Source organism: Hydra vulgaris, chromosome 02, assembly GCF_038396675.1.
Source record: "Hydra vulgaris chromosome 02, alternate assembly HydraT2T_AEP".
Lineage (NCBI taxonomy): Eukaryota > Metazoa > Cnidaria > Hydrozoa > Anthoathecata > Hydridae > Hydra > Hydra vulgaris.
This window is the reverse complement of record NC_088921.1, coordinates 19,813,761-19,837,602: the sequence shown is the minus strand read 5'-3', so window position 1 is coordinate 19,837,602 and position 23,842 is coordinate 19,813,761. Positions and strand designations below refer to the sequence as shown.

The following is a 23,842-nucleotide window of genomic DNA, read 5'->3' as shown; positions in this document are numbered from 1 at the left end:
AGATCAGGTTATCCTGCTACTGGTAACATGTAGCCCAGTACAATCTGCTTCATGTCCTGCTGCCTTGTAGGATATGCCTTTTTAGACAAAGGCTAGGAGATGCCAACTCCAATTTAAAAAACCCCCTGCCTTGGGGCTCTTGGTTGAGTAAAGGCTAGAGATGGTGTCTCAATAAAAATACTCATCTTGGGCAGATGTTAAATGCACCCGGGTACTGTCTTGTAGAAGGCCTCCTAGGCAAAGACTTAAGGGGTAAACAGATTCTATCTGTTGACCAGCCTCGCACCCCTTCTTCGTCTATTAGGCTGGTGCAGATGTATTTTTAATACATTTAGGATGTTGAATGCTGGATCTTCTTGACTCAATGCATGGGTTTTGCTTGTGTCTCTGTTTTTATGAATATGCAACTCATTCTATTATCTCCTAATGAGGGTACAGCTCTAAAACTCAGTTTTATGGTTCTGAGGCCGGCTGGTAGTCAGGTTTTTTGAACTCTGTGGTAGCTCTCAGAGAGTCTGATTCCATCAACAGCTGAAAAATATCAAAGTATTAACAGTGCCATGTTGCGCATGGGTGGTGTCCCTGTTTGTACTTTTGGTGTGCATTGCGGAGGCCACATTTGGAGCCCTTTGTTATGGCTTAGGGTTTATTAGTAGTAATGAGGCATTTGCTTTTAAAAATGAATTTAAAAATGAATAAAGTACCAAAAACTATAAAACACAAAAAACCATCATCATCACCTAGTTCTCTAAACCTATCATTCCCTAACATTCGTGGTCTTTGAAGTAACTTTTCTTCTGTTGAGTCTTATCTCTTGCAAAGTTGACCAGACCTACTTGCTCTTTGTGAGACTAATTTGAGTTAAGACTCCAATAGTCACATGCTTGGCCTGGGCATTTACATTTGTAGGAATTCACCCATTTGTCGTGAAACTAGGTTTGAATCCACAGACTATTCTTTCATGTGCTTTTGTTTAGCACCACTTCACTCTATTGCCTTTCTCTTTGTTCTATATCGCTCTCCTTCATCTCAAGACTGCACTCTTTTTGACGTTATTTCTAATCATATTGACCAAGCCCTCTCTCTTTATCCATCAGCTAATATAATTGTTGTCGGTGACTTTAATGCTCACCACTCTGAATGGCTTGGCTCTAGTGTCAGTGATTCGGCAGGCATTAAAGCCCACAGCTTTTGCCTTTCTCAATCCCTAACTCAAATAGTCAACTTTCCAACTCGCTTTCCTGACAACTCAAATCATCTACCTTCTCTACTCGACTTATGTCTTTTTTCTGATCCTAGTCAGTGCTCAGTTTCTCCATATTCACCCTTAGGTTCTTCTGATCACAGTTTGATCTCTCTAAAACTAATATATCATTCTTCTTCATCACCTGAATCCCCCTTTTATTGAACCTCTTACAACTACAGTAAAGTTGAATAGGATTCTTTCCGAGATTTTCTTCGTGATGGCCCTTGGGTAGAAATCTTTTGTCTTCCTGTCGACAAATGTGCTTCTTACATAACTTCGTGGAATCAGGCGGGCATGGAATCTTTTATTCCCTCTCGACAATTCCAGGTCAAGCCTCACTCTCCTCCATGGTTTTCTTCACACTGTGCTGCTGCGATTGCCAATCGAAACCGTTACTTCCATATTTATCAACAAAACAATTCTCCAGAAAACAGACGTCTGTTTATTACTGCTACAAACAATTGTAATGAGGTTTTGTCTAATGCCAAAGCCCGCTATTCTCAGGTCATAAAATCTCGTATCTCTCTCAATAATTAGGCTCTCGTGACTTCTGGAGGATCTTTAATAATATCAATAATAAGGGCAAATCTTTAATTCCACTTCTCTTGTATGGTTCAGACTTTGTCACCTCACCTAAAGACAAAGCCGAATTGTTTGCTAAAAACTTCTCATCAATATCATCTCTTGATTCACTAGTTGCGTTCTACCTGATATTGCCAACAAACAGGTTGATCCATTGTTTTACATACGTATCACTTCAGCTTCTGTATCTAAAGTGATTTCCTGCTTAGACTCTTCTACAGCTTGTGGCCCGGACAACATACCTGTTATTGTCTTGCAGAAGTGTTCTCTGGAGCTGTCGTCTATACTCTCAAAACTATTCAACAAGTGCTTATCAGAGACTTGTTTTCCAGCCTGCTGGAAAGCGGCATTTGTTATCCCTATCTTCAAAAATTCAGGAGAGCGATCTGATTCGTCTAACTACCGTCCCATAAGTCTTCTTCCTATCATAAGCAAGGTTTTTGAATCTTTAATTAACAAACACTTAATTTCTCATCTTGAATCTAATAACTTACTTTCTGACCATCAATATGGATTTCAATCTTCTCGTTCTACAGCTGATTTGCTAACAGTAATAACTGACAGGTTTTATCATGCATTAGATGAAGGTGGAGAGGTTAAGGCCATCGCTCTCGACATTTCAAAAGCTTTTGATAAGGATTGGCATGCTGGTCTTCTCCATAAGCTTTCTTCTTATGGTGTATCCGGCAACATCTTTAAAATTATTGAATCCTTCCCTTCCAATCGTAGAATAAAGTTGTCCTCAATGGACAACACTCTTCTTCTTATTCTGTAACTTCAGGGGTTCCACCCTAGGCCCTATACTCTTTTTAATTTACATTAATGATCTTCAAGATATTCTCAAATCTAAGGTGGCATTGTTTGCTGATGATACTACCATTTATTCTTGTCGTGATAAGAAAGCAACACTCTCTAATTGCTTGGAGGGGGCATTTGAGCTTGAAAAGGATCTCACTTCTGCTACAGCATGGGGCTCACAGTGGCTGGTGAACTTTAATTCAGATAAAACTCAATTTTTTTCAGCCAACCGTTATCGCAATAATTTAGATCTTCCTATATTTATGAATGGTGATGTACTCAATGAGTCACCTACTCTTCATTTTCTAGGACTAACACTTACTTTTAATCTTTCTTGGAAACCATATACAAATCAGTTGCAAAACTAGCATCTGCTAAGGTTGCATCTCTTTATTGAGCTCGTCACTTTCTTACTTCGGATTCTATTCTCTATCTCTATAAATCTCAAATCTGGCCTTGTATGGAATACTGTTGCCATATCTGGGGCGGATCTTCTAATGATGCCCTTTCTCTTTTAGACAAGGTGCAAAAACGCATTGTAAACATAGTTGGACCTGCTCTTTCAGCCAACCTCCAACCATTACCACATTGTCGTAATGTTGCTTCTCTTTCTCTTTTCTACAAGTACTATAATGGGCACTGCTCTAAAGAGCTAGCGTCTCTTGTGCCATCTACTAAAATTCATTCTCGTGTTACTCCCCATTCAATTAAGTCTCATCCTTTTTCTGTGAATGTTCCTAAGTGCTCCAAAAACGCTTATTTGTCTAGTTTTTTTCCTCAAACATCAGTTCTTTGGAATTCCCTTCCTTCATCTTGCTTTCCTGATTCATATAATTTGCAATCCTTTAAGTCGTCCGTCAATCGTTATCTTGCCCTACAATCATCATCTTTTCTCTTTCAGTAACTTCCAACTTTAATTAGTGGCTGCTTGCAGCCTTGTTGGAAGCGAAGATATTTAAAAAAAAAAAAAAAGTCAAGTTAATTTATTTTTATGTGTATATATACTAAGTTTTTTTATTTTGCAAATTAGATTTTTGGAACTTGTTACTTATAAAATCAAATTTGTTACTTATAAAAATCAAGTATGTTTTATATTATAATTTATAAGTAAATGGTCTCCCTTGATTAGTTTGTTAAGTATTTTGTTAAGTTATGGTAATATAATTATGATATGAGCTTAAGCTCTTATCAACATGGTAATATAATTTAAGGTTACAAATAAAAAAAGTAAGCCATTTTTGTTTCAAAAATATTTATTCAATAATTTAATTTCATTTCCAGATAATTAAAAAAAAGTCAGAAGTTTAAAATAGTTTTAAAAGGACAGGGATAGAAAAAGCAATCTGCAAATATTGTAATAAAATGTTGAGTTGCAAAGGTTCATCAACAAGTAATCTACATAATCACTTAAAATTAGTTCATAAAATTGATATTGAAAATAAATCAGAAACATTCAGCAAAGAAAATACTGGTCCTTCATCTTTTTTTAAAAAAAAAATAATATTTTAAATTTTATGCAAGTAAAAAGGAGTAGCTTACAAGAAATCTTATCAAAACTTGCTGCAATGGATGGGTTTTCTATAAATAGCATTATGAAAAGCTCATTCATACGAGAGTCTCTTCAACAACGAGAATATTCATTACCCAAAAAAAACTCAAGAGTAATGGATCTCATTCGTGCATTTTATGACGAAGCAAAACTTGAAACTATTACAGAATTAGATTCAATAAAAATGAGTGGAAAAAAATTTTCTATAACTTTAGATGAGTGGACAAGTAAAAGAAATTATAGATATTTAAACAATGTACATCACTTAGCAGAAGATTTTAATTTAGGATTAGTTCCAATAGCTGGTTCTTGTGATGCTCAGAGAACATTAGAATTAATATCTGGAAGACTTAAAATATTCAATTTGAATCTAGAAACTGACATTATTGCTGCAACAAATGATGATGCTGCTGTTATGATAAAATTTGGCAAATTATCATGTATAATTAATCAACTATGCTATTCACATGTAATCCACCTAGCAGTTACTGATGTATTATATAAACATAGAGAAATGATTGAAGCTGAATCCGAAGTAAATGGTTCAAATGAGGAATCGGATGATGAAGATGAAGACAAATATGACGAATATGAATAACCTTTTTCTTATATTTGTAACCAAGAGCATCCTATTCCTATTTCGTCTGACAATTGCAAACATTCCGTTTCACAAATCAGAAAAATTTGTAAATTTTTTCGCAAATCTCCAGTAAGAAATTCTTAAAAATTATATAAAATTAAAAAAAGGAAAAGAGTTGAATTTAATTCTTGACTGCAAAACAAGGTGGAATAGCATAGAGGAAATGGTTGGAAGATTTTTAGCAGTAAAAAAATGTGTAGTTTTAGCATTGAATGATCTTGGTTCATCTTATATGTGGAATGAACCTCAATATCCTACACTTTTGGAACTTCATAAAATCTTGGAATCCATTCGTCTAGCAGTAGAAGGCTTAGAGGGACGAGATGTCACTTTATTAACTAGTGAAGGTATATTTTCATTTCTATTAAATGAACTGAAAAATATAAGTCTAAAATAAGTTTGAATCTATTAAAGGCTTTAGAAGAAAGAATTCAAGAAAGAAGACAAGTTGAATTAGCATGTCTTACTTTTTTGCAAAATCCGGAAAACATTTCTGGTCCAGCAAAAAAATCTAGTATACTTCCTTTAGCTTCAAAAACCGACAATATTAAATTGTCTGAAAGGTTATTGTCTACAATATTTCAAAATTCTATTATAAACACCGCTTCAGATCAAGAGGAAATCAAAGAAATTACTCATCAGAGTAAAGCTTTTTTAAAAGAGGTCATGGAAAATTCAATTAATAAGTTTCTTGATGAGCCTGCAGAAAACATCACTAACCCAAAAACACTGAGGGCTGAGTTTTCATTATTTGAGGCAACACATAAAAGAACCAAAAACTTAGATTTATTATTTGATGCACTTAAAACTATAAAACCAAGCTCAGTACCTAGTGAACGCGTATTTTCAACTGCAGGCAATTTTGTGTCCAAAATTAGAACAAGACTTAGCCACCGTTCAGTGGACATATTATGTTTTTTAAAATCTTATTTTCTTAGAAAAAATTACGATAAGTGAAATAAATATAATATATAAATTAAGTATCTCTCATTATTCAATTTTTTTTTGAAAAATTTGAAAACTGGTAAAAACCGGTTTTTTGGGGAATTTAGAATTCAAAAACCAGTTTTTCAAAAAGTCGGTTTATGTCCAAACCCTAAATGGCACTATCTGGCTCTGGATTAATGTTAAACCCACCTGAAGAGTATGAAGGCGTTGTATCAAACTTCCTTTTTTGGTTTTTTCATAACAATGATAGCAATGATATGATCATAGCAATGATAAAGTGAACTATTTCTGAATTTTAAAACAGATACTTTCCAGCAAAGAAAGTTTTTTTTTCACCTTCATTTGTATTAGCTCTAACTTGATTAGCTTCTATTGAAGTAAAAATACTACTCAATCCTCCAGAATTCTTTTGAATAACAGCAACAATAAGGCAACACCAACAGTCAATTTAAATCTTCCACAAAATATAGGTTTTGGACATTCAAAAAACTGAATTCAAAGCTTAATAATGATTTTATGTCATTTTAAACAACATTAGATAAGTTCTGATTCTGAAAGCCTGCAAAAAAGATGTACACGATAAGATTGCAATATATTGTTGGTAACAACACCAAGAATTGTTCCACTAGAGCAAAACTGATGCTGCTATGACAACTTTCGCATTTTTCTAGAATTGAATGAAATTATACCAAATAACATTTTACTACTATTTTAATTCTTCCGAATAGCTACCCGAAAGTAATTTTGAAATCAGTCAATAACATCTTTTGTTAGACGACCACAATCACCAACAGTAAAGCTGTCACCAAGCTTAACATCCTTTTTTACTCTTTAATTTAATAGATTTGTTCTCATTCTTTTTGAAATGTGTCCAACAAAGTCCTCTTAAACAACAATACAATATGCATAGCATCACGAACAACAGCTAAAGATGATGAATCACCATCACAAACATAAGTAGATACTTCAAATTGTATATGGAAAGGGATCAAGAAAAAATTTCAACTGCACTTTTCTTTTTCCATGGTTTCTGCTGATGCGGTGTGATTAATACTACAGTTTGGTTTATTAGTTTCATACCATAATTTATATCTGTTGTTGTTCTTGTTCCGTTTATTTCTTGCGCTGTATTTAAAATAATGTGTTTTTTTACCTCATAGACCAGCACGTATAAACAGATAAAACAAAAACTAGACCTAGCAATGAATGGCTGCAAGTATTGTTTCACATTACTTGCAGCCATTCATTAATACAACTACTGCATATACCAGAATTATTAATACAATTTTGAAGCAGTATGCTTTTACTATGTCAGAGGAGCTTGGAAAGCCTAAATTAAGAGCTTTTTTTCTGGTTACAATTTTCTGACTTTCCACTTGGAAAAAAAGGCAGTTTGCATTGAACTTAAGCCCAGATTTTGTTACTTCAACAGGAGGAGCAGTAGTGGATTGCTTTGTTATGTCATGAGAAACATCACCACAAGAAAATGTCTGACCTTTATGACCTGTAAACACACTTGGTCTTTTCTTTTTATATGAGGATCTTTTTTTCCATTAAACATAAAATATACTTTAACACTGCAACCCTTGGAATTAGGGTCAGATTTTGACAATGTCAACCTAACTGCCTACCTAAAAGTGTTTAAGGTCAGCAAAAAATTGCCAACCTTGTTTCTATGTTTCATAGTAAAACCTTTGTATAAACCTTTTTTTGCCAACCTGATGCTGACCTCTAACAATTTAAGGTCTGCAATAATTTGCAACCTCATTTTTCCTAATTCCAAGGGCTGAGACTGTTAAAATAGAAAAAATAATATAAATAAATAATTAATAAATTATTTTAAAAATTAAAAAATAATATAATTATTTATTAATAAATTACTATAAGGTTTCATTTACACTTGAGTATCAAGCTTTATTTGTAAAATATTTTTAGACTTTCAATTTGGGACTATGTGTTATTATAATGTTGATATGCCAGCTGCTAAGGGCAATTATTATAATGTTGATATGCTGGCTGCTAAGGGCAATGCTAAGATACATAGTTTGACTTATATCAACAAAATTAAAATTATTGAAAAAAATGTATAAAAAATATATTAAAGTATATATATATTAAAAGTACAGAAATTTCATTTTAAAAATGTGAATAAAAATAGCTTCATACTTTTCAAAAAAAAACTTTTTTTGGTTAACATCCACCTTAATATGAATACACTAATTAGAGGTGTACCGCAGACGATATGCAGCTGGATATCCGTCTGAAAATACCAGATAATTTACAATCCGGTATCCAGCAGGATATATTTTGTACCTTTTTTTTTTAAAGTTCTAAAGCTTTTTTAAAGTTAATACAGACGTTTAAACAAGTCATCAACTAAAAGTTTGATTACAAATTTGTTTTTAAATAATCAGTGAAAATTGCTAATACTACACTAAAATGTTTTAATGGTTGATGTTGTAATTACAAGTGTATATGTTACTTTAATTTAAACTCCCCTATGCTCAAAGGGGCAGAACAAAGTTCGCAAAACTATAAGGAATCATATAATGAACACATTTTACATCAAGATTTTTGGAGGTGGGGAATTCCTTTTTTATATTAAATTTTATTTTGAGCACTCTAAATCAAAATGATTTACCGGCACGCTGCTAAATGGGGGCTAACATGATTTTTTTAAAGCCTTAGATATGACATGTGTCAAAACCACCTCATGATATATCCTTAGATATGACATTATCAAGCTTTGTGCAAACTGCAAACTTAAGTATGTTTATGCTTTATAGAATGATGTTTTGCATCAAAAAACATTAAAGCATGGGAACAAAAATAACCTAAAAAATATATCTTGACCACCTCCTACAAATGGGAGGGAAATCGCTTAATAAATATTTCATTAAACTTTCTTATACCTAAGTTAAATTCATTGAGGTTTTAAATTTCATCAATTAATGTTCGAAAGTTATGGTTATGTTTAATTAACCCCTTCATTTTGAATAGGGTAAAAACTTTACACGTTCATAACTTTCCAACACTTTTTTTTTAGGATTTAAAATACTAGAAACAAAAAGTCATTGGAAAGTCAATAAATACTATCAAAGAACAATAAAAATATAATTTCAACAAATGAGTAAACGCAAAGAGTTGTTCTATTTTCTTCCCATTATGGTGAATTAACAAAAGTATTTCTCCTGTATTAGGCAATAACCTAGATCATATTTTCTCATAGATACTACCATATTCTGAGAACAATCTTTCAGAAAATATGGATGATGCAGGATTGCACAGGTGTTTCAAAGCAATCTTTTTAAAAAGTTCTTTCCTGAACCACTTGTGGACAGATATTTTTGTCTACTTTTTTTATCTCTTTTCTAATCAAAATCTCATAGTTTTCTGAAAGGTTTTTTTTCAGACATTGCATTTATAATTTCATTGAAACATGCTTCAAGAGTGTCTTTTCCTTTTTGAGTATTAATTAAAAAATTTAATTGTAATGATTCTTCATTTACACTGAAATTTACTTCAGAAAAAAACAAGAGTTTTTTCAAAGATTTAAATCTTAGAAAGAAGGAAATTTAAATCAAATTTAAAAACTAATTTTAAAGAAGTTATAAGTTAATTCTTTGTTTTTTGAATACTTAAATCAACTTGAGATAAATTTCTTTAATTAGCACATATTTGGAATTACAGAAGACAAAGTTGTTATTTCTGAACTCATTTCATGAGTTAATTGGAAAAAAGGTTTTAACAATTTAATAATTTTTAATATTAATGTCCACTCAAATATAGAAAAAGTCATTAAATCAGAACATTTTGCTAAGTATAGTTGAACTGGAATTTTTAATTTGTTTAATCTTTCAAGCATCAGATAACTGCTGTTCCATCTTATTGGGACATAAACAAGAAAAAGAAGGTCAAGATTTTGTTGCTGCTGAATTTGCTTAATTAGTTGTTGCATGCTAGGGATGAATGGTTGAAATGAATTACAAGTTGGCGACATTTTGAAAAACATCAATTACAATATTTTTACTCATGATTGAATCTGAAACAACTAATTGAAGCAAATGAACGGTATAATGGATTGAGGGAATTTCAGCTAGATTACTCCCACTTACCATATTGCTAGAACCATCTCATATAAGAAGATGTCACGGTTCAACTTGAACTTTCCAGCTATTCCACATACTTTTTAACCTTTTCAGATATGATAATATGATGATTCCTGTATGGCTTTCAAGATGATGACCTTAGACAACCCGCTATAACTAAAGTAAATAGTGGGTTGTCTAAGGTCATCATCAACCGAATTTTACAATGAATAGTTTGAGACCTAGAGTCATTGATGCTACCATACTTTTTGTGACTTTAAATATTTATCTATTGAAGTCTGCTAAAAAGTCTCAAATACAATTTCATCTTTTATTGTAATGCCAGTTGACAAAACTACTGGTGTTATTTACAGCCTGAGCTGTTCCTTTCTGTTCACTTATGATTTGTTCTATGATATTCTTTTAGATGATTTATTTTAATGTGGCTATGCAGAGGTGTTGTACTAAAACATTTTTGCCTAGCCTTCATAGTTCTACATTAAATCATTCTTTTACAGATATTACAGTTTGCATACACATCAATTGCATCATTTATTTTATATAATAACCAGATAAAGCTCTTCATTATTAATTTTGTGTGAAATTTAAAACTATACGTGTTCACAACTGGCATTAAATATGTAACTATTATACACATACATTTGATACCAACACATCTGTATTTTACAGTTGGTAATTTTGGTATAGTTAATTTTCAATGTAAACATTGTTAGATTCCAAATGCATGGTTACATTGTAATGAAGACAATAAAAATACTCGTTGTTCCTAGTTCATATTTGTTTAAAAACATTTAACAGCTATATATTTAAAGGTATTTAACTTTTATTTATAACAAAAACATGTTATTTATTTAATTATCTTTAATGATAATTACAATAATACTGCTTTCCTCTGATGCAGAGGAAAAAAATTAAAATATACGTTCAATATCTATTTTATAGTAAACAAGATATAAATTTTAATTATTGCACCGATTGCCACTATAGCTGACATTGTATGTAAAGAAATTCAAGCTAAATTCTGAAATTCAATATATCCGGCATATCTGGGATATATGGATATATATTTATGGATATGTAAATATATATCCGGTATCCGGCTGGGTATGTAAAAAGTTATATTTGGTACGCCCCTAATACTAATACATGTTTTAAAGAAGAAAAAATTTATAAAATACCACATACATTTTTTAATATATGAAAACTGTTTTTAAGAAAAAAAAAATTTTAATTTATCAATTCCTGAGGAAACAATAGAGTTTTTTTGTAGTCACTAATAAACTAGATTGTTGCAGTTGTATCTGGCTCAGTTTGTTGTTTATTCTAGTTCAGTTTGATGAAAAATTTAACTAACTGTTAAAACTTGTTTTTGTTTAAAGGATGATCGAGCGAATTCTTGTTTTTATTATATTTTTATTTTTATTTCTATTCTTATTTGTTATAATATTTATAATATTTGTATAATAATATTTATATTCATTTAGTCCTAGTCATTATTGCTATAATTGCATATTCAGGCTGTTAGCTGAAGCCTTCATTTTTGATTCACTACCAAAATATCACCAAGAAGTTAATCAAAAAAAAAATTAAAAGATTTTATAAAGAAGTTTTAAAGCTTTTGATGAATTAAATATTAAATTATATCCAAATCCATTGAAGTCGAAGAAGTAGTTACATTGTTGAAGTTGAAATTGCAGGAGAAATTGCATTGTTTTGTAAAACTAAAATATCACATTTGAGTCTTTAACTCCAGTTATTTGTTTATTATTTTTATAAAAATTAAAAAAAATTTAATAAAATTTTTACCTGATTCGATCATACAGGTTGTCATGTACAAATTGCCGAATCAGAAGACCAGCACGATCAGTAAGAACAGATCTTTGAAATGGAAGAACATTTGGAAATCCAGACACATTTCTACCAATTCTAGACAGTTCCTCTTGATATGGCTGCAGTGGTATTGACGGGTCATGAATTACAAATACTTTAATAACAACATAACCCTCCCTAAAGAGTGTTTTTAAAATACTAATTTGTACTATAACTAAAAATTATATGTAAATATATATATATATATATATATATATATATATATATATATATATATATATATATATATATATATATATATATATATATATATATATATATATATATATATATATATATTAATGGCATCTTAATAGTAGGATGAGATTTATATATAAAATTGAAAGCCATTTTCAAAATCACTTTCAACTCTGTTTGAAAATGGCTCACCTATATGAGCCCAAATATCATACATTTAAAATTAATAGTTCTATAAATCAGAATAACATCATATTGTCAATCTTTTATACATGTATATATATATATATATATATATATATATATATGTATATATATATATATATATATACTATTTGCTGATGACTCAACTTTATACTCCTTTCTTGATTAAAAGTCTTCTCATTTCAATCGCCTAAACAGGCAGCCAATCTTAAACCAGATCTCTATTCTATGACAGCAATAATGGAATTAAGTAAAGGGGCTTGCAGCACCCCCTTGCAGTGGCCCTGCAGTAGAATTAAATAAAGGAACTTGCAGTGACTTCAACAAAACCCACAATATTGTTGACATTCCTATATTGATTACTTTTACAGAGTAAAATACTTATTTATTTTTTATTCTTTTTTATATGTTCTTGGTTTATTATTCATTTTTGACCTCTTATGGAATCTATATATATAATTCATTGCAAAGTTAGCATCTGCTTTGATTCTCTCTACTGTTCTCCATTTCTTTTCTACAGATTCTATTCTTTACCTCTACAAATTTCTTACTTGTCCCTATATGGAATAAGTCCAAAAAAGCATTGCTAATGTATTTGGACCTGCTCAAGCTTGGCAGATCCAAATAAAACAACTTTTTAAGTCTTCTGTCAACTGTTTTTCTTACTTTTTAACGCTATTTATTGTTTTCCAGTAACTTCCAATTTAATAATGGTTGCTTGCGATTTAAGTGGTAAGTAAACTTAATAATTGTAATACAAAGTAAACTCTCAATCACTAATGGTTAACTTCCAAACATGGTATAAACTCAAAACTTCATGAAGAAATCAAATGAGAATGATTTACAAAAAAATACATCAGAACTTAGGGGAAAAATACTCTAATAATTTTTCCTTTATGACTTTCCTCTAGGAAAATATTATTTTGATAAAAAAATTACGTTGTTTTATAGTAAAACAACGCAAGCAATTTATTTTAAAAAAATAATAGTTTAAAAAAAATAATAACTTAATTTACTTAAATTTATTTTGTGAGATGAAAAATAGTAATCATTAGTTTTATTTAAGTTAGAAATATTAATAATGGATATTAAAAAATTAATAATGGATTATTAATTTTAATAATCCATTATTATATACTGATAATTAATAATAATGATTAATAATAATGGTATGATATTAGGCATAATGTTTTATTAAGCAAAAGGAAAAGAAAGTCAAGCAGCAATAGTTTTAAACTATTAATTGTATAAATTTAATTTATATATAATTTATAATAAATATAAATAAGAATAAAAAAGACACAACATTTAGAATAAAAAAGACATTAAAAACTGTTCTCTTTGTAAGTCAGCAAATGTAATAATAATAAGTGCCAAAAAACCTCATGGATTAAAATTTACCACAAAGTAGATCCTTTGTAATATCAAAGAGTTTGGTAACCATAAGAAAAAAATAAAACAACCAATGAGGAAAAAGCTTTCAAAAAAAAACTGGAAATCGTTATAATGGGTATCATTAAAATTAAATTCTATTGGATATATTCTAGGTACCAGACAGGTGTTGTCTAGCAAGATTTGTGATGGCTGTTTGAAAAACCTATGAATCTTCATTGGATCTAAAATATAACAAAGGAGATAGAACCTAATATGAAGGGCTTATCTATTAATTTCAGATCCAATAAATACCAGCTTTTAATAATTGTTTCTAACGCTGAATGAAAGTGTTCTTTTTTTACTATGAATGTAATCTTGTCTTTTATGCAAAACACTTTTATAATAAAAATGGTGTCATGTTTAATGTTTATTTCATTAGTAAGTCTACCAATTATTGATTTTGATCCAAAGTACTACGTAATAAAGTGGTTTGGTAAAGGACATGGGATTGCTAATTTCAGGAATTGTGAATTCTCTTACATTAAAGTCCATTAATAAATGCAAAATAATCACATCCATTTACTATACTTGCACACTCAAAAAACTTCTATTCATCTAGTTTTTTTCCCTGGTCATTTTTTACCCTTTGGAACTCTCTCCCATATTCATGATTTTCTGACTCATACAACATACACTATTAAGTTAAGCAACCACTATTAAGAAGACTTTTTAAGTCTTCTTAATAGTGGTTGTTTGCAGCCTTGTTGGAGTGAATTTAAATTTTAAAAATTTGGAAGATGTTTTGACAAAAAAAAATGTTTTCTTCATACATTAGTAAATTATTCATAAATGAAAATTATTTATAATGAAATTTACTTAAGGTTGAAATTTTACATTATTTGTTTATATATAACAGTGTTTTGATTGATGATGACTCTTGATTTTAAATTTATATTAAATATATTCTTTATTTTATGGTGACATGAAGGTAAGAAGAAAATATTAAAAAACATCCCAATACCTTTTTTTCCCGCTTCAAGCTCATTCATTATCAAAGCATATTCACAGGGTTGCAAAAAAACCGGTTTTTTTTTGAAAAAAAAACAAAAACCATAGGTTTTTTAAAAAAACCAAAAAAACCATGGTTTTTTTGGTTAAAATTAGGTTTTTATTAAATAATGCCGTATTAAGTTAGCATTTTAAATTAAAAAAAAGTATAATGCATTTTATTTAAGTAAACTATATTCTTCATCAATATTACTGTAATATTTCATCAAAATTATTCAATACATCATTGTTTAATGTTCTATATATAAATACAAGCTTTGCTACTTTTTCTACCCCCAATTGATTTCTTAACTTAGAATGAACAAGGCCAAAAGTTGAAAGAATTCTTTAGATTCCAGCACTAGAAGCTGGTGCATTTAATAAACCTTCAATATCCATTATGTTACAATCCACAATTTTTAGAGATTTCCACCATTCTATTGGTGATACATTTTTTAAAACAGATTCACTATACAAAAAGCTTTTATCGAATGGAGCAGATTTGGCTTTTAATTTGAATATTATTGGTAACAAATTCTTGAACTCTTTATCTGCGAAATTCATGGCAGCTTCATTTTCAGAAAGATTACATCCAAAATAGCTAGGATCTATTGTGTTTTCCAGGAAATGAGCATCATTGACAGTCTGAAGGTATCTAGATTCAATTGTTTGTTATTTTCGCTTGTTAAAAATGATATACTGTTTATCAAATCTTTAAAAATTTCAACAGTGTCACTTATTTTTGTTTGATCTCTTTGCAACTTATCTAGAGCTACTGCAATTGGTTTTAATATTTTTAATAAATCTTCTGTGTTTCGCTTTATCTGTATATCACTTTTTTACCAATCATCGGATTTAAGTCTTTATTTTTTTCAAACATTGTGAAAATGATGCTCCAGTTGTTGACATATTTTTCAAGTGAATCACATACAGAATTCCAGCGAGTTTCAGTAGGATATGGCAATTTTGCTCCTCCATTTAATTTATAAATTGCTCCAGCTTTATGATTATTTCTTATAGATTTTATTATTTGTGTAACATTTTCAATGTTAAGATCATTTGCTAAAAGATTCAGCATATGAGCAGCACACCCAAAAGTTATGATAATATCTCTTTCAGATGACAGTACTTGTCTCATTGATTTCTTATTAGCTGCATTGTCAGTCACAAAGCTTTTTACAGTGCATCCAAATTTACATCTTACAGAATCTATTGCTTCTCTTGCTAATTGTGTAAGATATTCACCAGTATGTGAATGACCAGAAGTGTTGATTGTTTCTACTAAAATGTTAACTTTATCTGTAATTACAGAGATACAAACTATAGGTTCATTATGTACATTACTCCAGCCATCTAAAGACATGGCTACAATTTTACCATTCAATACATTACATTTTTCAATATCTTCTGCATAAACCCTATTTAATATTTCTCCTCCAATTTGAGTTCTATTAGGTAGAGTGTATCCTGGATAAAACATATTGATAAATTTTTTATTTTTTATATATAAAATTCTTTGTGTTCAACTGTTCTGAAGCTAGAGTTTGTACTGTATATAAATCTACCAAGTTGCAGATCAAATAAATCTTTCTCTTTGAGGCTTGTTTGTGTGAAAAGCTTATCTATTTTCAAATATTTATCAGCTGATGTTGAATTGGGCTGAGACCTTTTCATTTGTTGTTGTGACGTTGATGCTGAGTTACCTTTAAAATGAAATTGCAGTTTATAGAATTATTCTAAGTTAATATGTCTATATGTGATAATTCAAATATATATGTTTACAATTTAGGGAAAGTTTAAAATTTAAAATGGCGATGCAGTAATTTAACTACCTTCAAGAAGTTGTTGATCTTCCATTGACTCCACAATTTCATGGGGTTGTGATTGCTTGCTCTTTTTTATATGTTCATGCATCCTTTGAATTTGACTTTTCTATTTCTTTTCTACACGCATTACAAACTGCTCTGCTCCCCTTTCTTTCTGGAACAGTCACTCGTGTATATTTTAACCAAATTATATCACATTTGCGCCCAGTTTTTTGAGACATTTTTTGTGGTATCAATAAATTATGTTAGAACTACTTATAGTTTTGCTAAACATTTAAATATTTATTTCATCAGGAAGTTAACGATATATATATGTGTGTGTGTACATATATATACATATATATATATATATATATATATATATATATATATATATATATATATATATATATATATATATATATATATATATATATATAAAATATCTATATTGAAGATTAGTTATATTTGTTAACATAACCCTGTTTTAGTTTTCTGTTGTAAGTTCAAATCTTTTTAAAAAAACATTAATTTGGTTTAAACCAACATTTTTTTAATTGGTTTAAACCATGGTTTAAACCATTTGGTTAAAACCATGCAACCCTGCATATTCATTTTTCAAACAATTTAAATTAGTTATAAGTAGGAGACACCAAAATGAATGATCTTTGGACTTTTTTAAAAACCTGCATCTACTTCAAAAGCATCATAATATATTTAAAATTCAAAATATTTTCTGATATATGTTCATCTAACTATAAAATACACTCATGATAATTTTTATAAATTTTTATAAATTTTAACCAAAAAACCCTCTTTTTAGTCTTTTGTCAATGTACCTCTTGTTATTCTTAAGGTTATTACTTCATGGTGTACTGTATCTTTTATGTGCGGTGTTTTACAATTACAATTGCATAACAATGCATTCTAACAACTATTACATTTTTAAAACAAGTAAATTATACAAACTGCGGTAGTGGTGTAGTGGTAGAGCGCTCGCTTCATAAGCGAGAGGTTCTGAGTTCAATTACCACCACGTCCCTGGTAGTACCACGCTCAACTTGTTTCTCGCTAATATTAAACTTCTCAATTTCTTGAATTTGATTGTAAAGTAATTATTGAACTTGGTGAGTATTTAAATTTATTGTTAATACACCTTATTATCAGACTTATATGCAAAAAAAAGAAATCTTTTAAAGTATTAAGTGTGTTTCATTATTTTAATTATTCTAATTATTCAAATATCTATAGTTTTATTTGTTATGTAAAAAAATTTATCAGTTTTGTGTTAATTCATTTAAAGAACTAGTATATCTTAAAATCTTAACACTTATTTTCCTATTAAAGCTCTAATTAAAACATTTTCTGTAACATTTTATGTAATTTTGTTGTCTGACTTTAATAACCTCTGCTTAAATTCACATTCAAGCGTGGCAAGTGTAATTTAAAGTGATAAACAAAAGTGATAAAAAACAAGAATAAAAGACTCGTAGGAAACTTTTGAAGTTTGCAATGACTTCATTGACATAAAAGTATTTTAAAACATCTTCTAATCTTTGATTTCCGTGTAATTCTGTGAATTGTTAAAATTCAGCCGAATATTTGTCATTTTATAGATATTGGGGGTAAGCTTAAATTCAAAAAACCTACAGCAAAAAGTAAATCTATTTCCGAGTCCTATCACCTCATTTCTGTTTTTTTTTTCAAAACAAGAACATATTTTTTTAACATTCTATAATGTTCTGTTTTTATAAAAATCTAAGATAAAGATAAACTAAAAACCTACAAAACTAAAACTCTAAAAATGCTTTTTGTTTTAACTCTTTTGTTATTAGTAACTTGTTAGTTTTTGTTATTAGTCTCATGAAATTTACTGAGCTGCGAAAACAGTGCTCAGATAAACTTACAAAACTGTTACCCATTTTAGAAAATATTATTCAAAAATCAATGCTACTTAAATAAATTTAAGTTAGCATTAAAACAAATTACTTAAAAAGCATTTGTTCAGAATAAAAGACTCCTAGAAAACTTTTAAAGGTGTTTGAATGACTTTTGATGAAAAGTATCTTAAAACATAATCCTAATCTAACTTTGATATCCACGTGAATTCTGTGAAATGTGAATTCTGTGAAATAAGAATTCTGTGAATTACTAAACATTGATTCAGCTGAAAGTTTGTCATATTATTGATATTAAAGTTAAATTCAATAAGCCTATAGCAAATATGGTAGTTCGTATAACTTTATTGCTCAGATAATAGGTATAAACAATACATAAAATTCATTATTAGCTATATATATGAATGCCACTATATAAAGAGTGCTAATGTTACATACTTAGAATGCAGCTTTAAGAAATTTGAATGTTAAATTCAAAAATTATAGCAAAAAAAAATTTTTACATGACTTATGACCTTAAGACTAAAGTTTACTCAAATTTTTTTATTTTTTAAGAAAGATTTTATCAGGTAAAACAATTAATTTTAAAAAGTGCTAAGTTGCACAAGTAAACCCATATATAGTTTAGGTGCTGTGATAAATTAAGAACTAGATGTTTTTTAATTAGATTTAGTAGTTTATTAATTTAGTATTTTATAATTTAGTTTTTTAGCCAACATAGTAGTTTTCAAAATAAAAATGAATGATCCCAACCCTTTAGTTTAAATTTTTGTAAAATATATTTAAAAGTGTTAACGTAAATAATTATAAAATATTCACTATACTAAATTTCTATTTTTGATCTAATTTCATCAAATTAGTTCAACCATTATTAAAGAAAAGTTTGCAGCAATTAATTTGTTTTTAAAAACCTCTTTTAAAATTAAGGAATTGCTAGGGTTAGAACCATACATTGGGTCTATGGTAAATATAGTATATATTTATAATATATTTTCGTATCTCATAAACTGGCTAATATTTTGGAAATTACTTATTGTTTTAATACTGTCTATTTTGCTTAAAAATTTAATAGATTTTAGAAACAAAATTATTTATATTTTTAGTTTAATAAAAATGAAGCTCACTGAATTTGACTTATTTAATATTTTTATTGCTAAAAAAAATAAACAACTAAAAACTATTTCTACAAATATAACAGATTGTATACTGAGAACTGTTAAAACACTTTGTTCTGATGAATTAACATTTTCATAAAAACAGATTACCTGGAGTAGATTTCAACAACTGAACAAACAAAACAAAAAAACGGCTATGTTGGCATACAATTTGAGTTTGGAAAAGAAATCTTGCTTGAAAGTATTTATTTAGATTACTGAAAGTATAATGAAATTGGACGTAAACAACAACTTAGTTGAAGTTGTTGTTTACATCCAATTTCATTATATTTTCGGTAATCTAAATAAATGGAGATCTTTATGACGTTCTATTTATTTTTCTTAAAAAAATTTTTTAACCTTAAAAAAATTAATTTAACCAAATTAAATTTGGGATTTTTATCAACAAAATGTTGACATAAGTGTGCATCAGATTTCCGATCTTTTTTCTGAACAACACAGGGATTACTCTTTTTATAAAATTTGTCAATTTATTGAGTATGTGATTTGGCAGACTCTTTTTATAAAAATGTCAATTTGTTGAGAATGTAATTTGGCAGACACTATATACAAACTAAAACAAGTTCTTTTATCTGCTGGTTTATTACCTAGTTAGAAACATCTAAGAAAAAAATAATCTGTAGTAACATTAATTACTATGAAATTGACAGTGCAAAGAATATTAGATAATTTTTTTTTTAGATACATGATAATATACTAATAAAAATAATATTTGGATTTATGATAGTAAAAGCCATGCAACATTTAATCAAAAAATTATGATTACACTAAGAAAATTATATTGACAATTTTCTGCCTTATTTTACTAAAAATGAAAGCAGGTTTATTAATATGGTTACAAGTCACAGAGTATTGAGTCTTCTAATCGGAAAAGAATCAAGAGAAACTTTTCAATCAAAGTCTGTATTTAAATCAAACATTGAAGATTTAAAAAATAAAGAGAAAAATATCTTAAATTAAAAAATTAAAGGGTGTTAAAAAATTAAGGGTGATCATGCCGTGCATGATAAATAAGAAAGTAGCAAATATTTAGGAGTTGCAGGTGAGTATTGTGTTTATATTCAAAAGATCAGATTTTTAATATTGAAAGAATTAAATATGCTTTTTCAAACAATGGAGACACTATAACCACAAAAAAATAATAACAAACTTGAACAAGAACAGTTTTTTACTTAAAAAAGACTTGTAAGTCAATATATGTCCATATAAATGCCTGAATCCCAATTTATCAGTCTATGTATTTACATTTAATTGTGCCAATTCCTAATCGTCAATCAATGTATGTACATTTAATCGTTCTATTTTTCAGCTGATGTATATACATCAAAAATGTAAATTGAATTAAATTTGAATAAATTTTAATTTTAAGGACAATAAAATTGGCTCACATATTTAAAAAGAATCTGAATCAGCATAATGTATTTTATCATAATCAACCAATAAAACAGAAAAACAGGGGAGGAGAGAAAGTCGCACATATATATATACATATATATATATATATATATATATATATATATATATATATATATATATATATATATATATATATATATATATATATATATGCATATATATATATAAATATATATATACACATATACATATATACATATATATATATATATATATATATATATATATATCTATCTATATATATATATATATATATATATATTGTTATTTCACCTCCCCAAGGCCCAGAAGGCCACTACAGATGAGGAGGCTACTTAATTGTGGTTATAACCCTCTCTCAACTCTATAACTCCGAAACACGAACCTTGACGAACAAGGCCGCTGCGCGGAGAAACAAGTTGAGCGCGGTACTACTAGGGACGTGGTGGGGATCGAACTCGGAACCTCTCGCTTATGAAGCGAGCACACTACCACTACACCACTACCGCATGTATATATATACAACCGCATATATATACAACCCTCGGAACTAGGAAAAATGAGGTCGGCAATAAAATCTAACTGTAAATATTCCTATCGACACTGAACTAGACATGAATGTACTTCCTGGTCCCAGTCAGGAATCTAGTTCCAGAAAAAGCAGCAGGCTCAAAGTTTGTAGAAAATATAGAGAGGAGTTAAAAAAAAAACATTTTGTAAAAGCAAAGAGGTGATAAATACATATGAACATTCTAAAGGTTTGCGTTCTGCAAAAGATAATACTTCTCGACAAGTGGTTAAAAGTACTAATACAGTCTTCTTCGTTTGAAATTTAATGCCAGCGCCAAAAAAAACGCTGGTAGGATGGTCATTTTTTAGTTAGCCTGCGCGATTTTAAAATTTGTTTGTTTTCTGCTATTTAAATTTAAACAAAAATAGAAAAAAGAATGCTTTGAATAGATGCTATATAAAATGATTTAAAAAAAAAACAAGTTAAAAAAAGGTATTTTTCATAAAAGTTGAACAAATGAACAAAAAAGCTTTTGTTGCAATTTAAAAAAAAACGCTTTTATTTTTTTGCGCTTGCTAAAGTTTTTGCAGGCGTGTGAGTAAGCGTAAAAAGACTTTAGCCTGAAAGTTCTGGCTAAATGGAGAAGGTTGCTAATAATACTTAAGATTTTGTAAAACTCATACCATGTACTATTTTATGTCAACTATTAAAAACTAATGATTACAGATGATTATTATTTTTGTAAAAAACACTGACAGACACTTATAGCTGTTACACCATAAAGTGTACTAATAAATACTAATTCTTAACGTCAGGTCTGTGGTAAATTTTTCACATATGTAGATAACGCTAAAAGTTTTAATTTTTTTTTGTAAACTGACATTTAATAAGTTTTGTGGATACTTACAAATGATTAAATATACTCTAAGCTATAACAACATAGCTAAGAGTATATTTAATCTATTAATAATATTAAATTTATTTTAACTTTTATAAAATTAATAATTATTGAAAAGTTATTTTTCAGGATAATCATATATATATATATATATATATATATATATATATATATATATATATATATATATATATATATATATATATATACATAACTCCTAACTGGTTGTCAGAAAGTTTTTCCGTATTTTGTTGACACAAAAAAAAAATTAAAATGCAATAACGGAATTTTTTTTTTTTTAATTGGGAGTGATTGTCGTAGCAGCAAGGAAGTGCTGTTACAACAAACCCTCAGTCGTAGCAGCACTACCTTGCGAGTCAGGCTATAAGATAGTAGCAACATTCCGCGCATGATTTACAGTAAAAAAAAATTAAAATAAAAACATTGTTTATAATATTAAAAACATTCAGAATATTTTAAAAACATTCAGAATGATTTTAAAAACATTCTGGTCAATTAAATTTGCATTTGTGCAGTTTTTTTAAAAAACAATTAATTTGTAGTAAAATTAATGGTTTTAACTTTCTAACAACACAGAAATTTTGGACAAAAGTCAAAAGTAATTAAAAGTGATGTATTTGTTGGCAAAAGAATCATTTTTTACCTTAACGTACTCCCAAATGCAATAATTTATATATATATATATATATATATATATATATTATATATATATATATATATATATATATTTGTGTGTGTATATATGTTTATACAAATATATATATATACTTAAAAATGAAAGGTAAAATAAACAAAACAATAAACTTGAAAAACAAATTTTTTCAAGAAAAATATATAAATATATAAAATTTTACTTATGCTTGGCTCTTGCAACTTTCAAAAATCGTGTGCTTCCTAGACTAAAAAAAAAATTAAAAATTCATAATTCTAAATTCAAATGTAAAAGTATTGCAGTTGATATATATTATATATCAGATATACTAACTGTATGATAAGAACAAATTCATCTTCTACTTAAATAACTGTTAATTGAATGATTTCTTTTACCTGCTTTCAAACTGAAAGTCTGGCAATTCTACAAAGTAATTATCTGCACTCAAAATTTGTGCAGGTGCAATGCCAGATAAATGACTCCCCATTATTCATTATTTATTTCTAAAAAGAAAAGAAAAGCACATACAACTATGTGTTTTAAACACAAAACATAATAATGATTTGATGACATATCAATGACAGACTATAACATAAACGTCACATGAAAATTAATCTGACAAAAATATTGTAAAAAAAACATACACACATATATATATATATATATATATATATATATATATATATATATATATATATATATATATATATATATATATATATATATATATATATATATATATATATATATATATATGTATATAATTATATAAAAAAAGCATACACCATATTACAGAAAAAATATATTAAAAATAAAAACCAAAATAAAAAATTATTGCAGTAAAGAAAAATATTTCAAAAACATGTTAATATGTTTACGATATACAAATTTTAATGCGAAACTTATTAGTTTATAAACTTATT

At 28.3% G+C, this 23,842-nt stretch overlaps 1 protein-coding gene across 1 annotated transcript in view; it reads right to left on the bottom strand.

Annotated features, from left to right (window-relative positions):
* The window catches only part of LOC100208429 (phosphoinositide 3-kinase regulatory subunit 4), a 99,498-nt gene extending 76,059 nt beyond the window's left edge, over positions 1-23,439 (bottom strand). Inside the window, exons 1-3 of the mRNA XM_065790276.1 lie at positions 23,315-23,439; positions 23,122-23,166; positions 11,679-11,879 (exon numbers count right to left, since the gene is read on the bottom strand). Of these exons, the coding sequence (XP_065646348.1) occupies positions 11,679-11,879; positions 23,122-23,166; positions 23,315-23,406 (338 nt within the window). The 5' untranslated portion in view covers positions 23,407-23,439. The remainder of the gene's footprint in view (positions 1-11,678; positions 11,880-23,121; positions 23,167-23,314) is intronic.
* Between the last annotated feature and the right edge of the window lie 403 nt (positions 23,440-23,842).